Below are 22,209 nucleotides of genomic sequence, written 5' to 3' on the forward strand. Positions count from 1 at the left end.
TGCTTTCAATCCTATCAGTCAATTTCCGATGCAACTCGGCAAGAGGAGAAACGTAATCATGCCTTATCTCCTGCTGCTAGAGCCACATCTTGATAAGACCTGCCAGATCTCACAGTTCATACTATGAGACTTTGCCATGTGGCAGTAGGAGATAAGGTGCTTAAGCTTTCTCTTGCTGCTGAGCAACATCAGGGATCAGATAGGAAGCACTGTGGCAACACTACTGGAGATAAGAATAATATCTGTTATGCTGACTTCTTACCAGTGCCCCAGTCTAATGGCTTTATCTGCCCATGGGATGGGGGTGGGGGAATAGGCTGTTCCTCTAAACTCTTAACTGCACTCCTGACCCTGTTCCTGGACCCCCACCTCGGACACCACACCACTGCCCACTCAGTTCGCTCCCTAGACTAGATCTACCTGACTCACACCCTCGCTGTGCACCTGACATCCCTCTCTTTTGCCCTGCTGCACATCCATCCTGCCTCAGACACGCTCACTGTATCACTGTCCCAGACACCCTACAAACATACACAGTCGTACATTACACTCCTGCTGCACCCTGATATGCACATGCCCCTCATCTCCCATCTCAGAATCTTAGCCACAACAGACATTTTCTACTGATATCCTTACTGTCTCAGAGACTTCATATGTCGCCCCAATGCCCTACATACCCCTGTCCCAGACACCCACCCACCCACACATCATTCCTACACTCAATTTCTATTCACACACCCTGCCTCAGACACCCCTCAGATTATCATAAATACTTCTAGTCCCTCACTGAAGCTCTGAGGGAGACTCCCTGGCTCCACACACTTTCTTCGGCAACAAGGTATTATAGGAGAACATTTTAATTTCTTCACCAGGGCCCTACTGGGTTCTATCTATTCCACTGCTGAAATATAAACTAAATTTATCCATAAAAGCCTGTGATGTTATATTTTAATTATAGAAAGTCTAAGTAGTGCAATTGTGAAGTAAAAGATGTTAATGGTGCATTCTCTGAGGACAAGCAGGCACTGTCACTTTAAATCTTTGAGGCAGTGCCTTCCCGCCCAATGCTTGAGTGTGGGACCAGTAGTCTATTGTTTTCCGTGGAGCAGAGAGGTTGATTTTTTAATCTCTCCTTAGCATGTTAAACTTTTGCTTTGTTGGTGCCTTCCCTTTTTCGGGACATGTTTTCTTCATATTCTTGTTTTTTCAGTATTCAGTTGTTCAAATTATCCATTTTTAAAACTATTTTCATTTTTCAATTTTTGGCTTTTTGGGTCCTCTGAGCTCTTGTCTTGCCCAGGAAACGTCAACTATTTTCGGGTACGCAACTACTCAAGCTCCCCCTGCCATAGAGTCTTTTGACCTAGCGTTGGCCATTTTTCCCTCCATGACAACAAGAGGTCTTAGTCGATTTAAGAAGTGTTCTTGATGCAATAGGACTGTTTAATGCACAGACCCCCATAACTGGTGTGTTCAGTGCTTAGGTTCATGAACATACAATATAGTCATCTGCGCATGCAAGTGAGGACCTTTAAAGTCCACAGAGTCCAGCATGAAAGAATTTTTGGTCCTACATTGGCATCTGCATCGAGCATGACAGGGGATTCGGTACCTGACACAGAACCTGCATTGACATCAGGTGCACCGACGCAACATTGAGAAGGTCCAGCATCAGGCTCAGTACTATGTACTCATAACGACTCTACATCCTCGTCAATGGTGGTGCACGCATGGAGGGACCTTCTGCATAAAAAACCTAAGAAGCATCGCCATCATTCTACCTCCAGGCACTCTGCCTATACCTCCCCTACATCAATGTCCTTGATGCACAGAAAGCGTCCATGCCACAGTGACCACTCTCCTTCTCTCCAGCTCATTTCTCATTGAAAGCCTTTGAGGTCTTTAAGATCTCCTATCCCTGCACGGGTTATAACTCAGGCTGCTTCCACAACACTTTCTCAGCTGATACCAACGCCGACTCTTCACAAAGAAATCCGGTCTATGCTGAAAAAGGAACTTTCAGGGCTACTGCATTCACAGTCTGTACAGGCTTACAAGGTTTCTTGTGCCTGCCTCAGCCCAGCCCGTCAATGCATCGGAGAGACAGTCACGGGAAAGGTCCTGCACAGCAGCTCAGTGTTGACTGTCCTACGTGGCACAAACCTGACCAACGCATGTGTCGACATCACCAGAAGAACTTTCCCTAACTGCAGAGACTTATCTGCCTCGACTCAGAGCTGATGTTCTAGTCGTTACTCTCTTTCACTTATTTCCCATGAACAGTACTTTGAAGAGTCGGACTCGGACCTCTCCCAGGAGACAGATCAAGACCCACAGCTGAGGAATCCTATGGTATTCCATCTGATTCATCTCTGCCACCTGAGAGACATAGATCTCCTCCAGAGAGTATATCTTTTCCTGGCATTGTCTGAGAGATGGGTCAAGTCATATCTTTCAAATTAGAAACAGAGGAAGAACCTCGTTCAGAGCTTTTTGACGTTCTAGATTATGATTCTCCTTCTAGTGAGGGCATTGAAGTTCCACTTCATTCAATTAATTTAAGTAAAAACTGGGAGACTCTACTGTCAGTTCAAGTAGCCACATCAAAAGGTCCTCACCACAGATGCCTCCATGGTAAGTTGGGTGGTCACCTCGATGGTCTCCATGCACAGGGTTCTTGGTAGAAAAGATATCATATCAATCTCCTAGGATTAAGAGCAGTTTGGAACGCTCACAAAATCTTCCAGAACCGTATCCTCTGTCAGGTAATACTCATTCACACAAATAACCAGGTAGCAGTGTATTACCTGAACAAACAGGGACGAACAGGTTCTTACCATCTCTGTTGCCAAGCAATACAAATATGGACTTGGACAGCTTCTTAAAACATCTTTGTAAGAGCTGTTTACCTAGCTGGATAACAAAATCCTGTGGCAGACAAACTGAGCAGAGTCCTTCAGCACCTTGGTAGTCGTTGAATATGCCAACATTGGGGGACACCAGCGATAGACCTCTTCACTTCTTCTCAGAACATCAAGCTTCCCTGCTTTTGTTCCTGAATATATGCTTCCAATCGTACTTCTCCAGATGCCTTCTTGCTTCACTGGGGAACATACCTTTTATAAGTTTTTCTCCCCATTACTTCACCTAGGGAAAACTCTACTCAAACTGCATTGAGACCAGGGGACCATGATTCTGATAGCTCCCTGTTGGCCACGTCAAATCTGGTTCCCTCTTCTCCTTGAGTTAACCTCTAGGGAGCCATTAAAGTTAGATCCTTATTCAACCTTAATAACACAGAATGAGGGCTTCCTTCTTCATCCAGACCCTTGCTCTCCAGCCCTTATGGCTCAGTTTCTGACAGTGTACATTTACGCTCATTAAACCTTCTTAGCCTCTAGGAAAACTTCTACACAAAAGTATTACCATTAATACCTCTTCTGCCAGAAGAATCAGTGTGCTTCAAGCCCTAATGGCAAACCCACTTTATATATGGTTATACCACGATAGGGTTGTACACCGAACCCATCCCAAATTCTTTCCTAAAGTGGTGTCAGAGTTCGATCTCAATCAATCCAGTACACTACCTGTCTTCTTCCCTAATCCAACAGTAATCCTGGAGAAGAAGAACTTGTGTGCCTTGGCCTGCAAACGTGCTTTAGCATACTGTCTAGAACTTAAAGATAGAAAGTCCTCCCAACTTTTTGTGTCCTTCAACCCTGATAGCTTGGGGATTCCCTTCACCAAATGTACAGTCTCAGTTTGGCTAGCTGATCGTGTCTCCTACCCTTATACTCAGGCTAGACTGACCCTTCATAGCCGAGTCACCACTCACAGTCTAAGAGCCAAGGCGGCTTCATGAGCCCATTTCCACTCTGCCTCCATTGAAAATATTTGCAAGGCGGCTAGGTGGTCTTCTATCCACGCCTTTACTGCTCACTACTGTTTGGAGCATCATTCCAGGTGGGATACCTGCTTTGGACAAGCAGTCCTACAGAATCTTTGTACTACTTAAGTCAGCTCCACCCTCCAGCCCCTTTTTGTTCCCCATTAGGCTCACTATCCTTAGTTGCAGAAACTGATTTATATTGTAAGCCTGGTAGCTAGTGAGTCCCATATGTGAGAATATTATGCCTGCTTGTCCTTGGAGAAGGCTAGTTACTTACCTGTAGCAGATGTTCTCCAAAGACAGCAGGCGTATATTCACATTGCTCCCACCTGCCCATTTAGTACTGTACTGCTGGTCCCGTGCTTGAGCATCAGGCAGTAAAGGAACCACATGTATGTCGTGGGGGCACTGCCTCAAAGATTTAAAGTGACAGTACACTTGGCAGTGTCCGCACCGGGCTCCATGGATGACGTCACCCACATACAAGACACCTACTGTCCTCGGAGAGCACCTGTTACAGGCAAATAACTTAGGTTTCACCTGAGAAAACCACAATATGTGCAATGAAACAAAGGATAGTTTGAAATTCTGTGGTTCTTGAAGCACAGGTCCCCTTCCTGGGTGATCTTTATGAGAGATTTTCATAGCTATCATGTTGCCCTCCCATGATGACTCATAGAACCAGACTGCCAGGACTTTAATAATTAGACAGTGGTCAGACAGTTTTTTCTTCTCCAATAGTAACAGCTGATTTGGGCTTTGATTTTTTATTATCTCTTTGTATATAAACAAAGGTAGAAAAATATTTGCTTGAAAGAAGGAAAGGGTGTGCAAAAAAAAATTTAATCTGACAATTAACCCCACCATATTCACCACAAGAGAAAGAATAGAAATTCACTGGCTGGTTGGTTTACTGTTCTCATCCAGCTGGAAATCACCAAATTCTTCAAGGATGTAGTCATTTACTTTATTTGTAACTAACTGTCTATTGTGTTGTTGTTTTTTTTCTCAGTGTTCCTTCATAGAGTATAAAGATTTCAAATTAGTGTACCGGCAATATGCAGCTCTATTTATAGTGGCTGGGATTGACGATGCAGAGGTAAGAGACTTCATGCCTTCAAAGAATCATGTTTAATAACATTTTCCAGAGGGAGGGGAAGCTGACATCAGCATCTCTCCCTATGCTGCCCTTATTAAGAGACTCATCAAGGGTGTGGCCTAGGCAGCTTACATATTATGACATTCCTGGACTATGATAGCATTGCACAAAATGCAGATATTCTGGCTCTTTCCATCCCTTGTGTTTGTGTGTGAATATGTATATTATATAATCTATGTTGTTTCTTTGAGTGTTTATGTATATAATCTTTGTTGTAACCGCCTTTATGAAGAGATTCACCCAAGACAGTGTTTTAACATAAAACTTATAATTTTGTTAACAGCATAACAATAGTAAAAATGACCAAATATAAACATAAATGCAATAAGATCCTCTTTTATCAAGCCGCACTAGCAGTCCCTGGTGTGGCAATGCTGTCAAAGCCTATTCACTTTGAATGGGCTTTGTTGGCATTGCCACGTGAGAACCACTAGCGTGGCTTGATAAAAGAGGCTCTAAATGAGGTAAGCTTGTGAACAGCAAATTAAAACCTAATTATAGGTCTACCATGAAACAGTTTCAAAAATATACACATTTAACAGCACTGAAATTCAAATAACAGAGATATAGAGGCATATTTTCAAACCTCTTAAACTTACAAAGTTACATAGAGGGGCATTTTCGATAGAACGTCTAAATCTGAATTTGGACGTTTCACACAAAACGTCCAAATTCTGAACAGGAAAGAAGGTCATTTTCGAAAAAGAAAAACATCTATCTTTTGTTTTCGAAAATACTTTCGACGTTTTGTTTTTTGGACTTTTTTTAGGGGGGCCATTTTCGGAAAAAAAAAAACGTCCGAGTGCAAAACACACAAAATCAAGCCATTGGGATGGAGGAGGAGCCAGCCTTTTTAGTAGACTGGTCCCCCTGACATCCCAGGACAGCAATAAAGCACCCTAGGGGGCACTGCAGTGGACTTCATAAACTGCTCCCAGGTACACATCTGACCGTTACTCCCTTACCTTGTGTGCTGAGCCCCCCCAAAACCCACCCCAAACTGTATACCACTATCTTAGCCCTTATGGGTGAAGAGGGCACCTATATTTTGGTACAGTGGGTTTCTGGTGAGTTTGGGAGAGCTCACAGTTTCCTCCACAAGTGTAACAGGTAGGGGGAAGTATGGGCCTGGGTCCACCTGTCTGCAGTGCACTGCACCCACCACTAGACTACTCCAGGGACCTGCATTCTGTTCTAATGGACCGGAGTATAACATCTGAGGCTGGCAAGTAATGTTCTTAATCACAATTTGGGGGGGTTGAAGGGGGTTAGTGACCACTGGGGGCGTAAGGGGAGGTCATCCCTGATTACCTCCAGTGGTCATCTGGTCATTTGGGGCACCTTTTTGTGCCTTATTCGTAATAAAAACAGGTGTAACTCAAAACATCTAAGTTTTAGTCCTGGTTGTTTTTGTTTTGTTCCATTATGGCTGAAAAACGTCTAAGTCTTAGGAATGCCCAAGTCCCATCTTGAATATGCCCCTGGCACACCCCCTTAAAATTTAGATGGACTTCTGACGGAAAGATGTTTCAAAAATACTGATTTGGATGTTTTTCTGAGATAAACATCCAAATGCAGACGTCACTTTTTGGATGTTTTTCTCATTTGAAAATGAGACCCATAGTAACCTATGGAAACCTGTACATAAGAACATAAAAATAGCCATACTGGGTCAGACCAATGGTCCAACCAGCCCAGTATCCTGTTTCCAACAGTTGCCAATCCAGGTCACAAATACCTGGCAAGATCCCCAAAAAGTACAAAACATTTTATACTGCATATTCCAGAAATAGTGGCTTTTCCCCAAGTCCATTTATTTATTTTTTATTTTTGTTACATTTGTACCCTGCGCTTTCCCACTCATGGCAGGCTTAATGCGGCTTACATGGGGCAATGGAGGGTTAAGTGACTTGCCCAGAGTCACAAGGAGCTGCCTGTGTCTGAAGTGGGAATCGAACTCAGTTCCTCAGTTCCCCAGGACCAAAGTCCACCACCCTAACCACTAGGCCACTCCTCCACATTTAATAACGATCTATGGACTTTTCCTTTAGGAAGCCGTCCAAACCTTTTTTAAACTCCACTAAACTAACCGCCTTTACCACATTCTCTGGCAACGAATTCCAGAGTTTAATTACACGTTGAGTGAAGAGAGATTTTCTCTGATTCATTTTAAATTTACTACCTTGTAGCTTCATCACATGCCCCCTAGTCCTAGTATTTTTGGAAAGCACAAACAGACGCTTCACATCTACCCATTCAACCCCACTCATCATTTTATAGACCTCTATCATATCTCCCCTCAGCCACCTTTTCTCCAAGCTGATGAGCCCTAGCTGCTTTAGCCTTTCCTCATAGGGAAGTCGTCCCATCCCCATTATCATTTTCGTCGCTCTTCTCTGCACCTTTTCTAATTCCACTATATCTTTTCTGAGATGTGGCGACCAGAATTGAACACAATATTCAAGGTGCGGTCACACCATGGAGCGATACAAAGGCATTATAACATCCTCATTTTTGTTTTCCATTTCTTTCCTAATAATACTTAACATTCTATTTGCTTTCTTAGCCGCAGCAGCACACTGAGCAGAAGGTTTCAATGTATCATCAATGACGACACCTAGATCCCTTTCTTGGTCCATGACTCCTAACGTGGAACCTTGCATGACGTAGCTATAATTCGGGTTCCTCTTTCCCACATGCATCACTTTGCACTTGCTCACATTAAACGTCATCTGCCATTTAGACGCCCAGTCTCCCAGTCTCGTAAGGTCCTCTTGTAATTTTTCACAATCCTCCCGTGATTTAACGATTTTGAATAACTTTGTGTCATCAGCAAATTTACTGTAATTACCTCACTAGTTACTCCCATCTCTAGGTCATTTATAAATATGTTAAAAAACAGCGGTCCCAGCACAGACCCCGGGGAACCCCACTAACTACCCTTCTCCATTGAGAATACTGAGCATTTAACCCTACTCTCTGTTTTCTATCTTTTAACCAGTTTTTAATCCACAATAGAACACTACCTCCTATCCCATGACTCTCCAATTTCCTCTGGAGTCTTTCAGGAGGTACTTTGTCAAATGCCTTCTGAAAATCCAGATACACAGTATCAACCGGCTCACCTTTATCCACATGTTTGTTCACCCCTTTAAAGAAATGTAGATTGGTGAGGCATGCTTTTGAATATGCTCTGTAATTTTGTTCTTAATAATAGTCTCTACCATTTTGCCTGGCACCGACTTCAGACTCACTGGTCTATAATTTCCCAGATCTCCTCTGGAACCTTTTTTTTAAAAATCGGCGTTACATTGGCTACCCTCCAATCTTCTGGTACCATGCTCGATTTTAAGGATAAATTACATATTTCTAACAATAGCTCCGCAAGCTCATTTTTCAGTTCTGTCAGTACTCTGGGATGAATACCATCCAGTCCAGGAGATTTGCTACTCTTCAGTTTGTAGAACTGCCCCATTACATCCTCCAGGTTTACAGAGAATTCATTAAGTTTCTCCGACTCATCAGCTTCGAATACCATTTTCGGCACCAGTATCCCACCCAAATCTTCCTTGGTGAAGACCAAAACCAAGAATTCATTTAATCTCTCCGCTACGGCTTTGTCTTCCCTGTTCGCCCCTTTTACTCCTCGGTCATCTAGCGGTCCAACCAATTCTTTTGCCGGCTTCCTGCTTTTAATATATCTTTAAAAAAATGTTACAATCCACCTTATAATCGAACGAGAAAAACGCCCAAGTTCCGACCTAAATCGGGAGATGGACGTTTATCTCACAAAAACGAATAAAGCGGTATAATCGAAAGCCGATTTTTGGACGTTTTCAACTGCACTCCGTCGCGGATGCGGACAAAGTTGATGGGGGCGTGTCAGAGGTGTGGCGAAAGCAGAACTGGGGCGTGGTTATCTGCCGAACAAAGATGGGCGCATTTCACCGATAATGGGAAAAAAGTATGCGTTTTTAGCTAGAATTTAGAACACTTTTCCTGGACCCTGTTTTTTCACGAATAAGGCCCCAAAAAGTGCCCTAAATGACCAGATGACCACTGGAGGGAATCAGGGATGACCTCCCCTGACTCCCCCAGTGGTCACTAACCCCCTCCCACCACAAAAAATGAAGTTTCACAACTTTTTATTTTCACCCTCAAATGTCATACCCAGCTCCCTGACAGCAGTATGCAGGTCACTGGAGGAGTTGTTAGGGGGTGCAGTGGACTTCAGGCAGGTGGACCCAGGCCCATCCCCCCTACCTGTTACAATTGTGCTGCTTAATGCTTATTAGTCGTCCAACCCCCCCAAACCCACTGTACCCACATGTAGGTGCCCCCCTTCACCCCTTAGGGCTATAGTAATGGTGTAGACTTGTGGGCAGTGGGTTTTGAGGGGGATTTGGGGGGCTCAACACACAAGGGAAGGGTGCTATGCACCTGGGAGCTCTTTTACCTTTTATTTTGGTTTTGTAAAAGTGCCCCCTAGGGTGCCCGGTTGATGTCCTGGCATGTGAGGGGGACCAGTGCACTACGAATCCTGGCCCCTCCCACGAACAAATGCCTTGGATTTATTCGTTTTTGAGCTGAGCGCTTTCATTTTCCATTATCGCTGAAAAACAAAAACGCCCAGCTCACACATTGTTGAATAAAACATGGGCGTCTATTTTTTCCCAAAATACGGTTCGGTCCACCCCTTCACGGACCCGTTCTTGGAGATAAACGCCCATGGAGATAGGCGTTTTCGTTCAATTATGCCCCTCTATGTGTTTTTGCCTCCAACACAATCTTTTTTTCGAAGTTCCTCTTAGCCTTCCTTATCAGCGCTTTGCATTTGACTTGACATTCCTTATGCTGTTTCTTATTATTTTCAGTTGGTTCCTTCTTCCATTTTCTGAAGGATTTTCTTTCAGCTCTAATAGCTTCCTTCACTTCACTTTTTAACCACGCTGGTTGTCGTTTGGTCTTCCGTCCTCCTTTTTTAATACGTGGAATATATTTGGCCTGGGCTTCCAGGATGGTGTTTTTGAACAGCATCCACGCCTGATGTAAATTTTTGACACTTGCAGTCGCTCCTCTAAATTTTGTTTTTACCGTTCTTCTCATTTTATCATAGTCTCCTTTTTTAAAGTTAAATGCTAACGTATTTGATTTCCTATGTATATTTACTTCAAAGTAATATCAAATCCAATCATATTATGATCACTGTTATCAAGTGGCCCCAGTACCATTACCTCACGCACCAGATCATGTGCTCCACTAAGGACTAGGTCTAGAATTTTTCCTTCTCTCGTCGGCTCCTGTACCAGCTGCTCCATAAAGCAGTCCTTGATTTCATCAAGGAATTTTACCTCCCTAACGTGCACCGATGTTACATTTACCTAGTCAGTATCGGTGAAATGAAATCACCCATTATTATCGTGTTGCCCAGTTTGTTTGTGTCCCTAATTTCCTTTAACATTTCTGCATCTGTCTGTTCATCTTGGCCAGGCGGACGGTAGTACACTCCTATCACTATCGTTTTCCCCTTTACACATGGAATTTCAATCCACAGTGATTCCAAGAAGTGTTTTTTTTCCTGCAGAATTTTCAATCTATTTGATTCAAGGCTCTCATTAATATACAATGCTACCCCTCCACCAATTCGATCCACCCTATCACTACAATATAATTTGTACCCCGATATGACAGTGTCCCACTGGTTATCCTCCTTCAACCAGGTCTCAGAGATGCCTATTATATCTAATTTTTCATTTAGTGCAATATATTCTAACTCTCCCATCTTATTTCTTAGGCTCCTGGCATTCGCATATAGACATTTCAAACTTGTGCTCCGAAAATAAGCCCCATTATACAATGTCAGCATAATACTAATGAAACATCTAATAAGCACGCATTAGAACATTCAAGTAACAGAGATATGATGCTAATGCTTTTCTACAATACAACTTACCATATAGCTGAGAGGCCAAGTGCAGATATATAAATGGGGATAAGATGGGCGGTACAGTTGGGGTAAATAGATGGGTGGCTAAACTCTAGGCAAGTTCTTTGTACTGTTAAACAAGATATTACAGTGTGCGTAGCAAGCTAGTCTAGGCACAGAGTGGTGCATAGTCAAGCACCCTATGTATTAAAGGCTTTGGAGAAGAGCCAGGCTTTCATCTGCTTCCTGAAGTAGAGGTAGTCTCAAGTTAGATGTAGCCCTGCTGGGAGTAAATTACAAAATGTGGGGGCTACTCCTGAGAGAGCTCACTAGCAGGCATCACATCATACAATTTATTTTGATGAGGGAATAAACAGTGATTTTCCTTGAGAGGATCTTAGAGGTCTTAAAGGTATGTTAAAGGTCTCTTTAAGTACTCTGGCTCATTTTGTCTGAGGACATTGAAAATCAAACAACAGAGTTTTAAATTTAGCCGTGTAAGCCACTGGTAGCCAGTGTAGTTTTTGCAGTAAGGGTGTAATGTGGTCATTCCACTTGCAGTCTTCTATCAGTCATGCGGTTGCATTCTAAATTAGTTGGAGCTGATGCAAACTCTTTTTTTGTCTTGACCAGTTTAAATGGCATTACTGTAGTCTAGTCATGATGTTATCACAGCGTGAACTGTGGTCAGACTTGTCTTACCAATATGTGGAGAGAGATTTCATAGGTGCCGCAGGTGAAAAATACACAAATTCAAACAACCTTTAAAAATTGTATATGTGTGTGTGTGTGTGTATATACATGATTAAAGTCAGGGCATAGCCAGCTGTTCATGGGGGGCCACAGGGATGGACTGGAGGGGGTGCACGCATTCCCCCTCCCCATTAAATATCATACCTTTGCTGGTGAGGATGCCGAAGCTAGTCGAAGAATCCACTGCCAAAGCGTCCCCCCTTCTGCCTTGTGCTGCCTCAGGAGCGAGAAAGTCAGTGGGGTGCCTCCAGCCACCGATGCCTGCACTCCCAGAGCATGCTAAATTCATGCAAGAACTGAGCATGCTTGGGGAGTGCAAGTGAATTTCTTTGGATAGCAGGGCTTCAGCTACCCCACCAGCCATTGAACAGGTACTGTAGCTTTGGAGGGAATCTTCACCCGTTCTCGTTCTCTCTCTTTCTCTCTCTCTCTCTCTCTCATGTATTCCCTGTACTCTCACCCATTCTCTCTGTCATGTCCCCCATGCTCTCACCCATTCTCTCTCTCATGTGCCCTCCTGTGCCTTCACCCATTCTCTCTATGTGCCCCCTATGACTTCACCAGTTCTCTCTCTCTCTCTCTCTCTCTCTCTCTCTCTCTCATGTGCTCCCTTTGCCTTCACCCATTCTCGTTCTCTCCATGTGCCCCCCTATGCCTTCACCCATTCCCTCTCTCTCTGCCCCTTGTACCTTCACACATTCTCTCTCTCTCTCTCTGCATGTGCCTCCCCTGTGCCTTCACCCATTTTCTCTCTCATGTGCTCCCCTGTGCCTTCACCCATTTTCTCTCTCATGTGCTCCCCTGTGCCTTCACCCATTCTCTCTCTCTCTCTCCATGTGCCTTCACCTATTCTCTTTCTCCCAAATATGCCTCCCCTCCCGCATTTTCTCTCAGTTCCCACCTCACTCACTCGTCTGCATGCACACCCACCGTCTCTCACAGACTGCCGTCTCCCTCCCACCTTGTTATGTGCAGTAAGTCTTTGTCCTGCAGCGGCAGCATATTGAAAGGCTGCCCGGACCTGCACAGGGCCTTTCCTTCTGACACGGTGCCCCCTTCTGAAAACAGGAAGTTGCGTCAAAAGGGAATGGGACGGATCAGAAGAAAAGACTCGGTGCAGGCCCAGGCAGCCTTTCAGTACACTGCCGGTTGATGATTTACTGCAAATAACACGGTAAACCAGGAGGGGAGGGTAGAGGAGAGCTGTCAGCTGTCCAGGAGGGGAGGAACAGATGCCAGACAGGGTGTGCAGACGGGAGAGGAAGGCAAATCATCAATCACATTAATTTATAATCGCAATTAGTGATTGATGCGTTAATCACAATTAATATGCAGCCCTTATATATGGATAGATATATATAGAGATATAAATATGGGTATATAATCTTTGTTGTCTCTGTGAGTATCTTTAACCTATAGGAGAGGGCTGGTTTGAGTGGAATAGTACCTAAACATTCTTTTGGTTTGAAAAGAATTAAAAAAAAAATTAACAATATATCGAACAAGTAGATTTGACAATCAACAGATTTAAAGGGATGGACTTTACAGTTTAATCACAGGGTGTTACAGTCCCACAGCAACAATATTATTTTATTTGGCAGTACATATAGCAACCATTATGAAACTGTATAGTTCAGTCAGTAGGTTTATTTATTGTTCCACCTACAACTAAGCAGATTACATTAAAACATCCATAATAAAAATCAAACAAACAAATCTCAAATTACAAAAAAACAAACAAATCTGAAAAGACAATATACAAAATAGACATATCAACCTCAATCCTACACACACACAAATATGTCTTCAGTTGTCAAGTTAAGAGTAGAATTAACAACAACAAAACTGAAAGACATCTAAATGACTAAGACACAGCTCAGGCATGCCAGCTTCCATCCTTTGTCTTTCTTGGTCGTTGTTTTTCTGTGGAGCAAGTACAAAGTGCCATTGCATTCTCCCCGTGTTGTTTTTTTTTTTTTGCAACATTAAAATTCTTGTCTGGTTTGCATTTTTGCACTTTTCTCTCTGGTACATTTTTGCAACCCAAGTTAGGTTTGCCAGATACTTTAAATATGTCTTTATTTATTTAACATGATCACCCTCCGCCTCCCTCTTCTAGGAGCTGGGCTGCCTAACCAGGGTCTTTTTCACAACTGAGTTGTTTGATTTCACTGTAGCTATATGTTTTGGTGAAATATCTCAAAAGACCAGCTGTTTTAAGCATGGCTATGGAGTTGGTACACCAAACCTTCAACTCAGACGAATACTATGTATAATAAATCTAAGAGAAATTTGATTAATTATAGTACCTGTGCTTTGATGCTTCTAGGCTGCATCTCACAGGGACTGGCAATAAATAGTAATCTCCCCTTTCCCCTCGAAAACCCCTCTCCCCAAGTCTCCTTATTCCTTCCCCTTCCCTACAAAGTCACCCCCAACCCTCCCATAGGGCTCACTCAAGCCTACCTGATGGAATTCCCTGATGTCTAGGGGTTTAGGGCACGAGTGATCCGCAGTTGCCCCTGCTGGAATCAAAGTAGCACTGATGACATCTAGTGATAGTCTAGCAGTACTGTCACTAGGGGTAAATCTGCATATACTACCATAATATTATTTCTCCTTTACTTGCCTCTTTTCTGATATGAATTGCTAATTGATTGGTAGACATGAAACAATGTCCAGTGCCTTTTAAAGATATCTTTTGAAGGGGGTATAGTAAATAACAATAACCTGAAACTTGAACGCTTTTTTTGTGGTAGGATGGGTCACCGTCTTGTTTGCCGAATGTTTTGAATTTTCTGTTCCTGACAACTGTCATGTTTGTTCAGTTATTTTTTAAAGCATTTCAAGTTTACATTTTCCAATAAACAGTTTATTATGTGGATTTAGAAGGGGCAGATGCCTTTTTCTCCAGGCTGCCAGAGTGAATTAAAAGGAGTCTTTAATTTTAGTGATATCATGAAATCCTTAGTGGAACGCAGAGCATAGTATGAGAGGTAATAGTGTTGGATCCGCTGGGAAACAATGATCACAACATGATCAAATTCAAGTTGATATCTGGAGTGAAGTCACTAAGGAAATCTACCATAGCGGTATTTAATTTTCAAAAGAATGACTATGACAAAATGAAGAATATGGTTAAACCAGAGCTGCAGAGGTTAGGACTTAAGCAGGCATGGATGTTGTTTAAAAATACCATCTTGAAAGTCCAGTCCAGATATATTCCACATATTAACAAAGGTGGAAAAAACTGTAAGTAAACAACAGCCAGCGTAGTTAAAAGGTGAAGTGATGGAGGCTATTAGAGCGAAAATAACATCCTTCAAAGAATGGAAAAAGGATCTGAATGAAGAAAATAAGAATTAACATAAGCATTGTCACGCTAGATGCAAAGCTTTGATAAAGAAAGCTAAAAGAGAATATGAAGAAAAACTTGCCACAGAGATAAAATCTCATAGTAACAACTTTTTCAGGTACATCAGATGCAGAAAGCCTGTGAGAGAATCCGTGGGACCGTTAAATAATGAAGGAGCAAAAGGGGCACTCAGGGAGGACAAGGCTATAGTGGAGAGATTGAATGAATTCATTGCTTCAGTCTTTACAGAAGAAGATTTAAAAGATCTACCTGTACCGGAATTGTTTTTCAAGGGTGAACATTCAGAGGAACTGAAAGAAATTTTGGTGAGCCTGGAAGACGTCCAGAGCCAAATTGACAGGAGTGATAATTCACCTGGACCAGATGGCATACACCCCAGGGTACTGAAAGATATCAAACATGAAATTGCTGATCTGCTATTAGTGATCTGTATCATGTTGTTAAAATCATCCATAGTACCTAAAGATTGAAGAGTGGCCAATGTAACGCCGATTTTTACAAAGGGTTCCAGGGGTGATTCGGAAAATTACAGACCGGTAAGCCTGATTTCAGTGCCAGGCAAAATAATGGAAACTATTATAAAGAATAAAATTACGGAACACATAGACAAACATAGTTGAATAGGACAGTCAGCATAGGTTCAACCAAGGGAAGTCTTGCCTCACCAATTTGCTTCATTTCTTTGAAGGCTAGAATAAACATGTGGATAAAGATGAGCCAGTTGGGGTAGTGTATCTAGATTTTCAGAAAGCTTTTGACAAAGTTCCTCATGAGAGACTCCTGCGAAAATTAAAAAAGTCATGGGATAAAAGGCAATGTCCTTTTGCAGATTAGGAACTGGTTATTGGGCAGGAAACAGAAGGTAGGATTAAATGACCATTTTTCTTAGTGGAGTGCCACAGATATCTGTACTGGGACCAGTACTATTTAACATATTTATAAATGATCTGGAAATTGGAACAAGTGAGGTGATTAAATTTGCAGATGACACAAAACTATTCAAAGTTGTTCAAACACATGCTGATTGTGAAAAATTGCAGGAAGACCTTAGGAAACTGAAGACTGGGCATCCAAATGGCAGATGAAATGTAATGTAGACAGATGCAAAGTGATGCACATTGGGAAGAATAATCTGAATCATAGTTATCTGATGCTAGGGTCTACTTTAGGAGTCAGCAGTCAAGAAAAAAACATAGGTGTCATTGTAGACAATACGCTGAAACCTTCTGCCTAGTGTGCGGCAGCCAAAAAAGCAAACATGATGCTAGGAATTATTAGGAAAGGGATGGTAAAGAAGACCAAGAATACTGTAATGCCTCTGTATCGCTCCATGGTGCAACCTCACCTTGAGTATTGTGTTCAATTCTGGTCACCATATCTCAAAAGAGATACTGCGAAATTAGAAAAGGTTCAAAGAAGAGCGACCAAAATCATAAAGGGGATGGAACTCCTCCCATAAGAGGAAAGGCTAAAGATGTTAACGCTCTTCAGCTTGGAAAAGAGATGGCTGAGTGGGAATACGATTGAGGTCTACAAAAGCCTGAGTGGAGTAGAATGGGTAAAAGTGAATCGATTTTTCAGTCTCTCAAAAAGTACAGACTAGGGGACGCTCGAGGAAATTACATGGGAATACTTTTAAAACAAATAGGAGGAAATATTTTTTCACTCAGAGAATAGTTAAGCTCTGGAACTTGTTGCCAGAGGATGTGGGAACAGCAGCTAGTGTATCTGGGTTTTAAAAAGGTTTAGACGTGTTCCTGGAGGAAAAGACCATAGTCTATTATTGGGATGGATATGGGGAAAGCCACTGCTTGCCTTGGGATTGGCAGCATTGAATGTTGCTACTAATTGGGTTTCTGCCAGGTACTTATAACCTGGTTTAGCCACTGTATGAAACAGGATACTCTGCTAGATTGACCATTGGTCTGAACCAGTGTGGCTATTCTTATGGTCTTATGTACATAACTTCCTTCCAATATAGTTGAACTATAGTATTCTTTGACTTAACCATAGTCTCAGAAAATGCCAGAAACTACTGCATTCTTTTAAACTGTTAGTGGTTTGATTAAAACAGCACAAAGAACACCTCAGTGTCTGTGTGGCAGAATGCTACATGTGTATTTTCTCTCAGGTGAGACCAAGAAAAAAAAAACCCATGAGTTGGAAGAGGCAGACTTGACATTGATTTAACCCAAAAAACAGTACAAGACAGCTTCAGGGAAGGGTCCCATTTTACATAAATTGTAGAGATCAGAATTCAGACATCCAGGTCCAGTGGTATTTTAGAAAATAATCTGCTGATGCAGAGCCTTTCCTAAAATACTTGCAGCAAGTGTAGCAAGAACAGCCATTTTACAAATACATGTTAGAAAAACTGAATGACCCACAGGGCCGTGCCTAGGGTCTCTGGCGCCCCCCTGCAGACTATCAGTTGGCGCCCCCCCCCCCCCCCCCCCCCCCCGGTGAAAATGATCGCTCACCACTTGCCACACTGACAGGAACTGTCAGCAATATTCTTAGAAACAAATTGCTATGCATTGCAAAATAAGATAGCAGATGTAAATTCTCAAAGTGGACATATTCCAAACGCTAAAATGAAAATAAAATGATTTTTTTTTACCTTTGTTGTCTGGTGACTTTCTTTTTCCGATCATGCTGGCCCAGTATCTGAGTCTGCTGCTATCTGTCCTCTTAACTCCATTTCCAGGGCTTCCTTTCCATTAATTTCTTTACTTTCCTCCTTTCTTCTTCATTTCTTGCTCTATATCCATTTCCAGCAATTTCTTCTCTCTCCCTGGGTCCTGCCCTCCCATCCATGTCCATTCTTGTCCCTCTCTGCCCTTCCCTCCTCCATCCATAGCCAGCAATCCTCCTCTCTCCCCTCCCCTCCCTTTCCAGCAAATTGTCCTCTCCCTGGGCCCCCATGTCCATCCTTGTCCCTCTCTGCGCTTCCCTCCTCCTCCATCCATAGCCAGCAATCCTCCTCCCCTCCATTTCCAGCAATTTGTCCTCTCCCTGGGCCCCCATGTCCATCCTTGTCCCTCTCTGCCCTTCCCTCCTCCTCCATCCATAGCCAGCAATCCTCCTCCCCTCCATTTCCAGCAATTTGTCCTCTCCCTGGGCCCCCATGTCCATCCTTGTCCCTCTCTGCCCTTCCCTCCTCCATCCATAGCCAGCAATCCTCCTCTCTCCCCTCCCCTCCATTTCCAGCAAATTGTACTCTCCCTGGGCCCCATGTCCATCCTTGTCCCTCTCTGCCCTTCCCTGCTGCATCCATAGCTAGCAATCCTCCTCTCTCCCCTCCCCTTCCAGCAATTTGTCCTCTCCCTGGGCCCTGCTGCTGCCCTCCCATCCATGCCTCTCTGCCCTCCCATCCATGCCCTCCCATCCATGCCTGTCAGCAATTCTCTCCCCTGCTCTGCCCTCTCCCCTCCTGTCCAATGATTTCTTCTCTCTCCCTGCCCTGCATCCATACATCGCCAACAATTTTCCTCTCCCCTACATGTGGCAGGCTGCAGCGTTTTTGCGAGGCAGCTCTGGCTCTCCCTCCTTCCTTCGTCCTTGGTTCCCGCTCTGGCTCCCCGATCAGCAGCCCCCCCCCCCCCGCGTGTTTTAACCTTTACGCGATGTCAATCAATGAAGAACGCACACCAGACTCATTTCCAGCTTCTCTCTTCACACAGTATCCCGCCCTCGCGGGAACAGGAAATGCATCATCGCTGACGCTGAAGGCGGGACACTGTGTGAAGAGAGAAGCTGGAAACGAGTCTGGTGTGCGTTCTTCATTGATTGACATCGCGTAAAGGTTAAAACACGCGGGGGGGGGGGAAGGGGGAGGAGGGGGCTGCTGATCGGGGAGCCAGAGCGGGAACTAAGGAAGGAAGGAGGGAGAGCCCGAGCTGCCTCGCAAAAGCGCTACGCTTGTGAGGGCAGCAGGGACGTCCGAAGTCCACGATTGGGCTGGGGCGCCGGGGCGAGGGTAAGCACCGCGGCGGCGCCCTCCAGAGGTGGGCGCCCCCCTGCGGCGCTTACCTCGCTTACCGCATCGGCACGGCCCTGATGACCCAGATCCAATAGCTTCCAAGTGTTGGTATCGGCTCCTACACATGGAAGTGGTAATTTCACAACTTCCAGGTGCCAATGGTGCCACCTCCACGTGTAGCTTCCCCATTTCACAAAGCTACATGTGTAAGTAGAGTGGAGGAGTAGCCTAATGGTTAGTGCAGCGGACTTTGATCCTGGGGAACTGGGTTACATAGGGGCTCATTTTCAAAGCACTTAGCCTCCCAAAGTTCCATAGAAACCTATGGAACTTAGCCTCCCAAAGTGCTTTGAAAATATGCCTCAAAGTAACATAGTAGATGACGGCAGAAAAAGACCTGCATGGTCCATCCAGTCTGCCCAACAAGATAAACTCATATGTGCTACATTTTGTGTATATCTTACCTTGATTTGTAACTGTCGTTTTCAGGGCACAGACCGTATAAGTCTGCCCAGCACTATCCCCGCCTCCCACCCACCAGCCCCACCTCCCACCACTGGCTCTGGCACAGACAGTATAAGTCTGCACAGCACTATCCCCGCCTCCCAACCACCAGCCCCGCCTCCCACCACCGGCTCTGGCACAGACTTCCCTATGAGGAAAGGCTAAAGCGGCTAGGGCTCTTCAGCTTGGAGAAAAGAGTTCAATTCCCACTGCAGCTCCTTGTGACTGTGGGCAAGTCACTTAACCCTCCATTGCCCCAGGTACAAAATAAGTACCTGCATATATGTAAACCGCTTTGAATGTAGTTGCAAAATACCACAGAAAGACGGTATATCAAGTTCCCTTTCAGTGCTGCCAATTATGTAGGGAAGTCACCATTTTTAACATGGTTTCATTTTGAAAGTACAAACTAGAGAATGACATGGGGACAAAGTTTGTCCCCGTCCCCACAAGCTCTGTCCCCGTCCTCACGAGCTCTGACTCCATCTGCTAATGGATTTCACCAATGATATATACTGGGGACTGAGTGAAGACTCAGCAAGATATCCAAGAGGAAGTGGGGTTTAGGGGAAGAAGCCATTCTGGTCAGCAAGGAAAGAATTTAGGAATGGACTACTTTAAGCCAATTTTGGAATTAGCTACTTTAAGCCAGACCACTCCTTTATGACCAGTCACATCCCCTATCCCCAACTGTGCTTTTCTTGTACCTCAAACCCTACCATAGCCAGTTGTATAAAAGGATGCCGCCACTTTTGTAGAGAACGCCAGACGAATTTCATATTTAATATAAAAAATGTACTCATTTGTTTAGTGTACAAGCTGATTACCATCAATAGGGGTAGTCAGGAAGCATTTCTGTACTCAAAACTCATCTACACACACAAGCAATATACAGCAAGCTTAAGGCAAATCAAAAATGCTATAGACAGACAAAGAAAAATTCAAAATGCTTACTTATTTCTTTGTTCCACTCTCCTTATAATCTTCTCCTGATATCACGTGCTTGCAGGCTGTACCATACCATAAATCCTACAGCAGAACATATGCTGCATCTGGTTCCCATTATCGGCCCCCCCCTTCTTGCCAGACTTTCTGGAGCCATGCCTTTGGCTGATGTGGGCCCCATCATGTCCCAGGAGATTTAGTGTTGAAACAGCTTGCTCTGCATGTTCTTTGAAGCTTTCCACCTCTATTCTTCCATGCTTTTATTCAACATTGTCATGCTTTCATTCAACATCCTCCCTTTGAGGACTGATATTCCAGGCCTCAACACATCCGTTTTAGCTCCAGTCTGTTTCCTTTCCTCCCTTCTAAATCTCCTCCCCCTTGTTATTTATGATATGCTGTGCCTGCAAGCTCTGCCTTTTCATCATCTTTATCATACATCTTTCAATATTTCTGCTGACATTTTAAAGTTCTATTCATTCTTGATTTCAGTTATCATTGTTATTTTAAAAGCATCCTGGCACATCTTTGCAAACATGCTAATACACATGTTACACAGCATTAAACAGATTCAATTGTACTAGGGTACAAAATTTATATTTCTTTTGAATACAGACAGTGAGTTTCATCAAAGGGAAGTACACTGTCATTCATTCTTACTTTTCATTAGCTGATGTGGCATTAAAAATTACATAAATTAAAAGCATAACATTCATTGAATCAGTTGTTACAACATTCTGCATGTAAGTGCACTTTATCGGGGGAATGTGTTCAGTTGTCATACTATTAATCAGACACCAACATGATGTCTGTGGGTACTTGTCCATAAGCAAGGCTTGCTTATAAATAGTCTCATTTGTCCAATGAAGTCCCTTACACAGGTATTATTGGGATCACAGTCATGGTGCCCACTCAATTTTATCATTGTAGTCCCATACATCATAGCTGGCAAGGACAAGGATGTGGGCACATATGATACAATCAGTCAAATTCAACATTTTGGCCACTGTAACAAGTCTATTCTCATATGTGTTCATTGTCCATTAACAAACACCAACAGTCCAATACCATCATGTTTAGGGACATGATGTTTGTTTATTCTTTGTCCATTTCAATGTTATTAATTCGTCGAATATCTGCTAAATGTATCCAAGAAGTATGACCTTCCAGACGGGCAGCAGTCTGAGTAAGGGCCGTGATAGCAAAAGGTCCTACATACACAGGATCCTTCCATGTTTTATGTGTAAAGTTCTTTCGTAGTACTAAATCACCTACTTTAAAAGCACAAACATCATTAGTAGTCCCTGCCTGTGATGCTACATTTGTTCGGATCATATCACTTGTCAGGTTCAACATAGGTTGTAGCTTTTGCCAGTACTGAGTTGTGCTATCAGTACTTGCTGTCTGCATCGGGAAGAAATGACGTCCTGTCTGAATTTGGAATGGGGTCAACTTAGTACGCCCATTAGGTTGGGCCCTTATAACCATCAAAGCTAATGGTAACAAATCAAGCCAGGTATATGGTTTACCTGCTGTTTCCTTGTTTAAAGCCTTCAGTAATACTCTCAATTTAGTTTTTAAAATACCATTGTAGCGCTCCACCAACCCATTGGAGGTGGGGCGATACACTGATACTTTTCTGTGTGTTAAACCCATAATCGTTTCCATTTCTTTC

The 22,209-nt window shown here is 43.5% G+C and overlaps 1 protein-coding gene across 7 annotated transcripts in view; it reads left to right on the forward strand.

Annotated features, from left to right (window-relative positions):
* AP4S1 (adaptor related protein complex 4 subunit sigma 1) overlaps positions 1–22,209 on the forward strand; it is a 113,487-nt gene that overhangs the window by 68,551 nt on the left and 22,727 nt on the right. For all 7 annotated transcript variants that reach the window (XM_030215288.1, XM_030215289.1, XM_030215285.1 and 4 more), the window contains one exon: positions 4,902–4,988. In XM_030215288.1, the coding sequence (XP_030071148.1) occupies positions 4,902–4,988 (87 nt within the window). The remainder of the gene's footprint in view (positions 1–4,901; positions 4,989–22,209) is intronic.

This window comes from Microcaecilia unicolor, chromosome 9 (assembly GCF_901765095.1).
Source record: "Microcaecilia unicolor chromosome 9, aMicUni1.1, whole genome shotgun sequence".
NCBI lineage: Eukaryota > Metazoa > Chordata > Amphibia > Gymnophiona > Siphonopidae > Microcaecilia > Microcaecilia unicolor.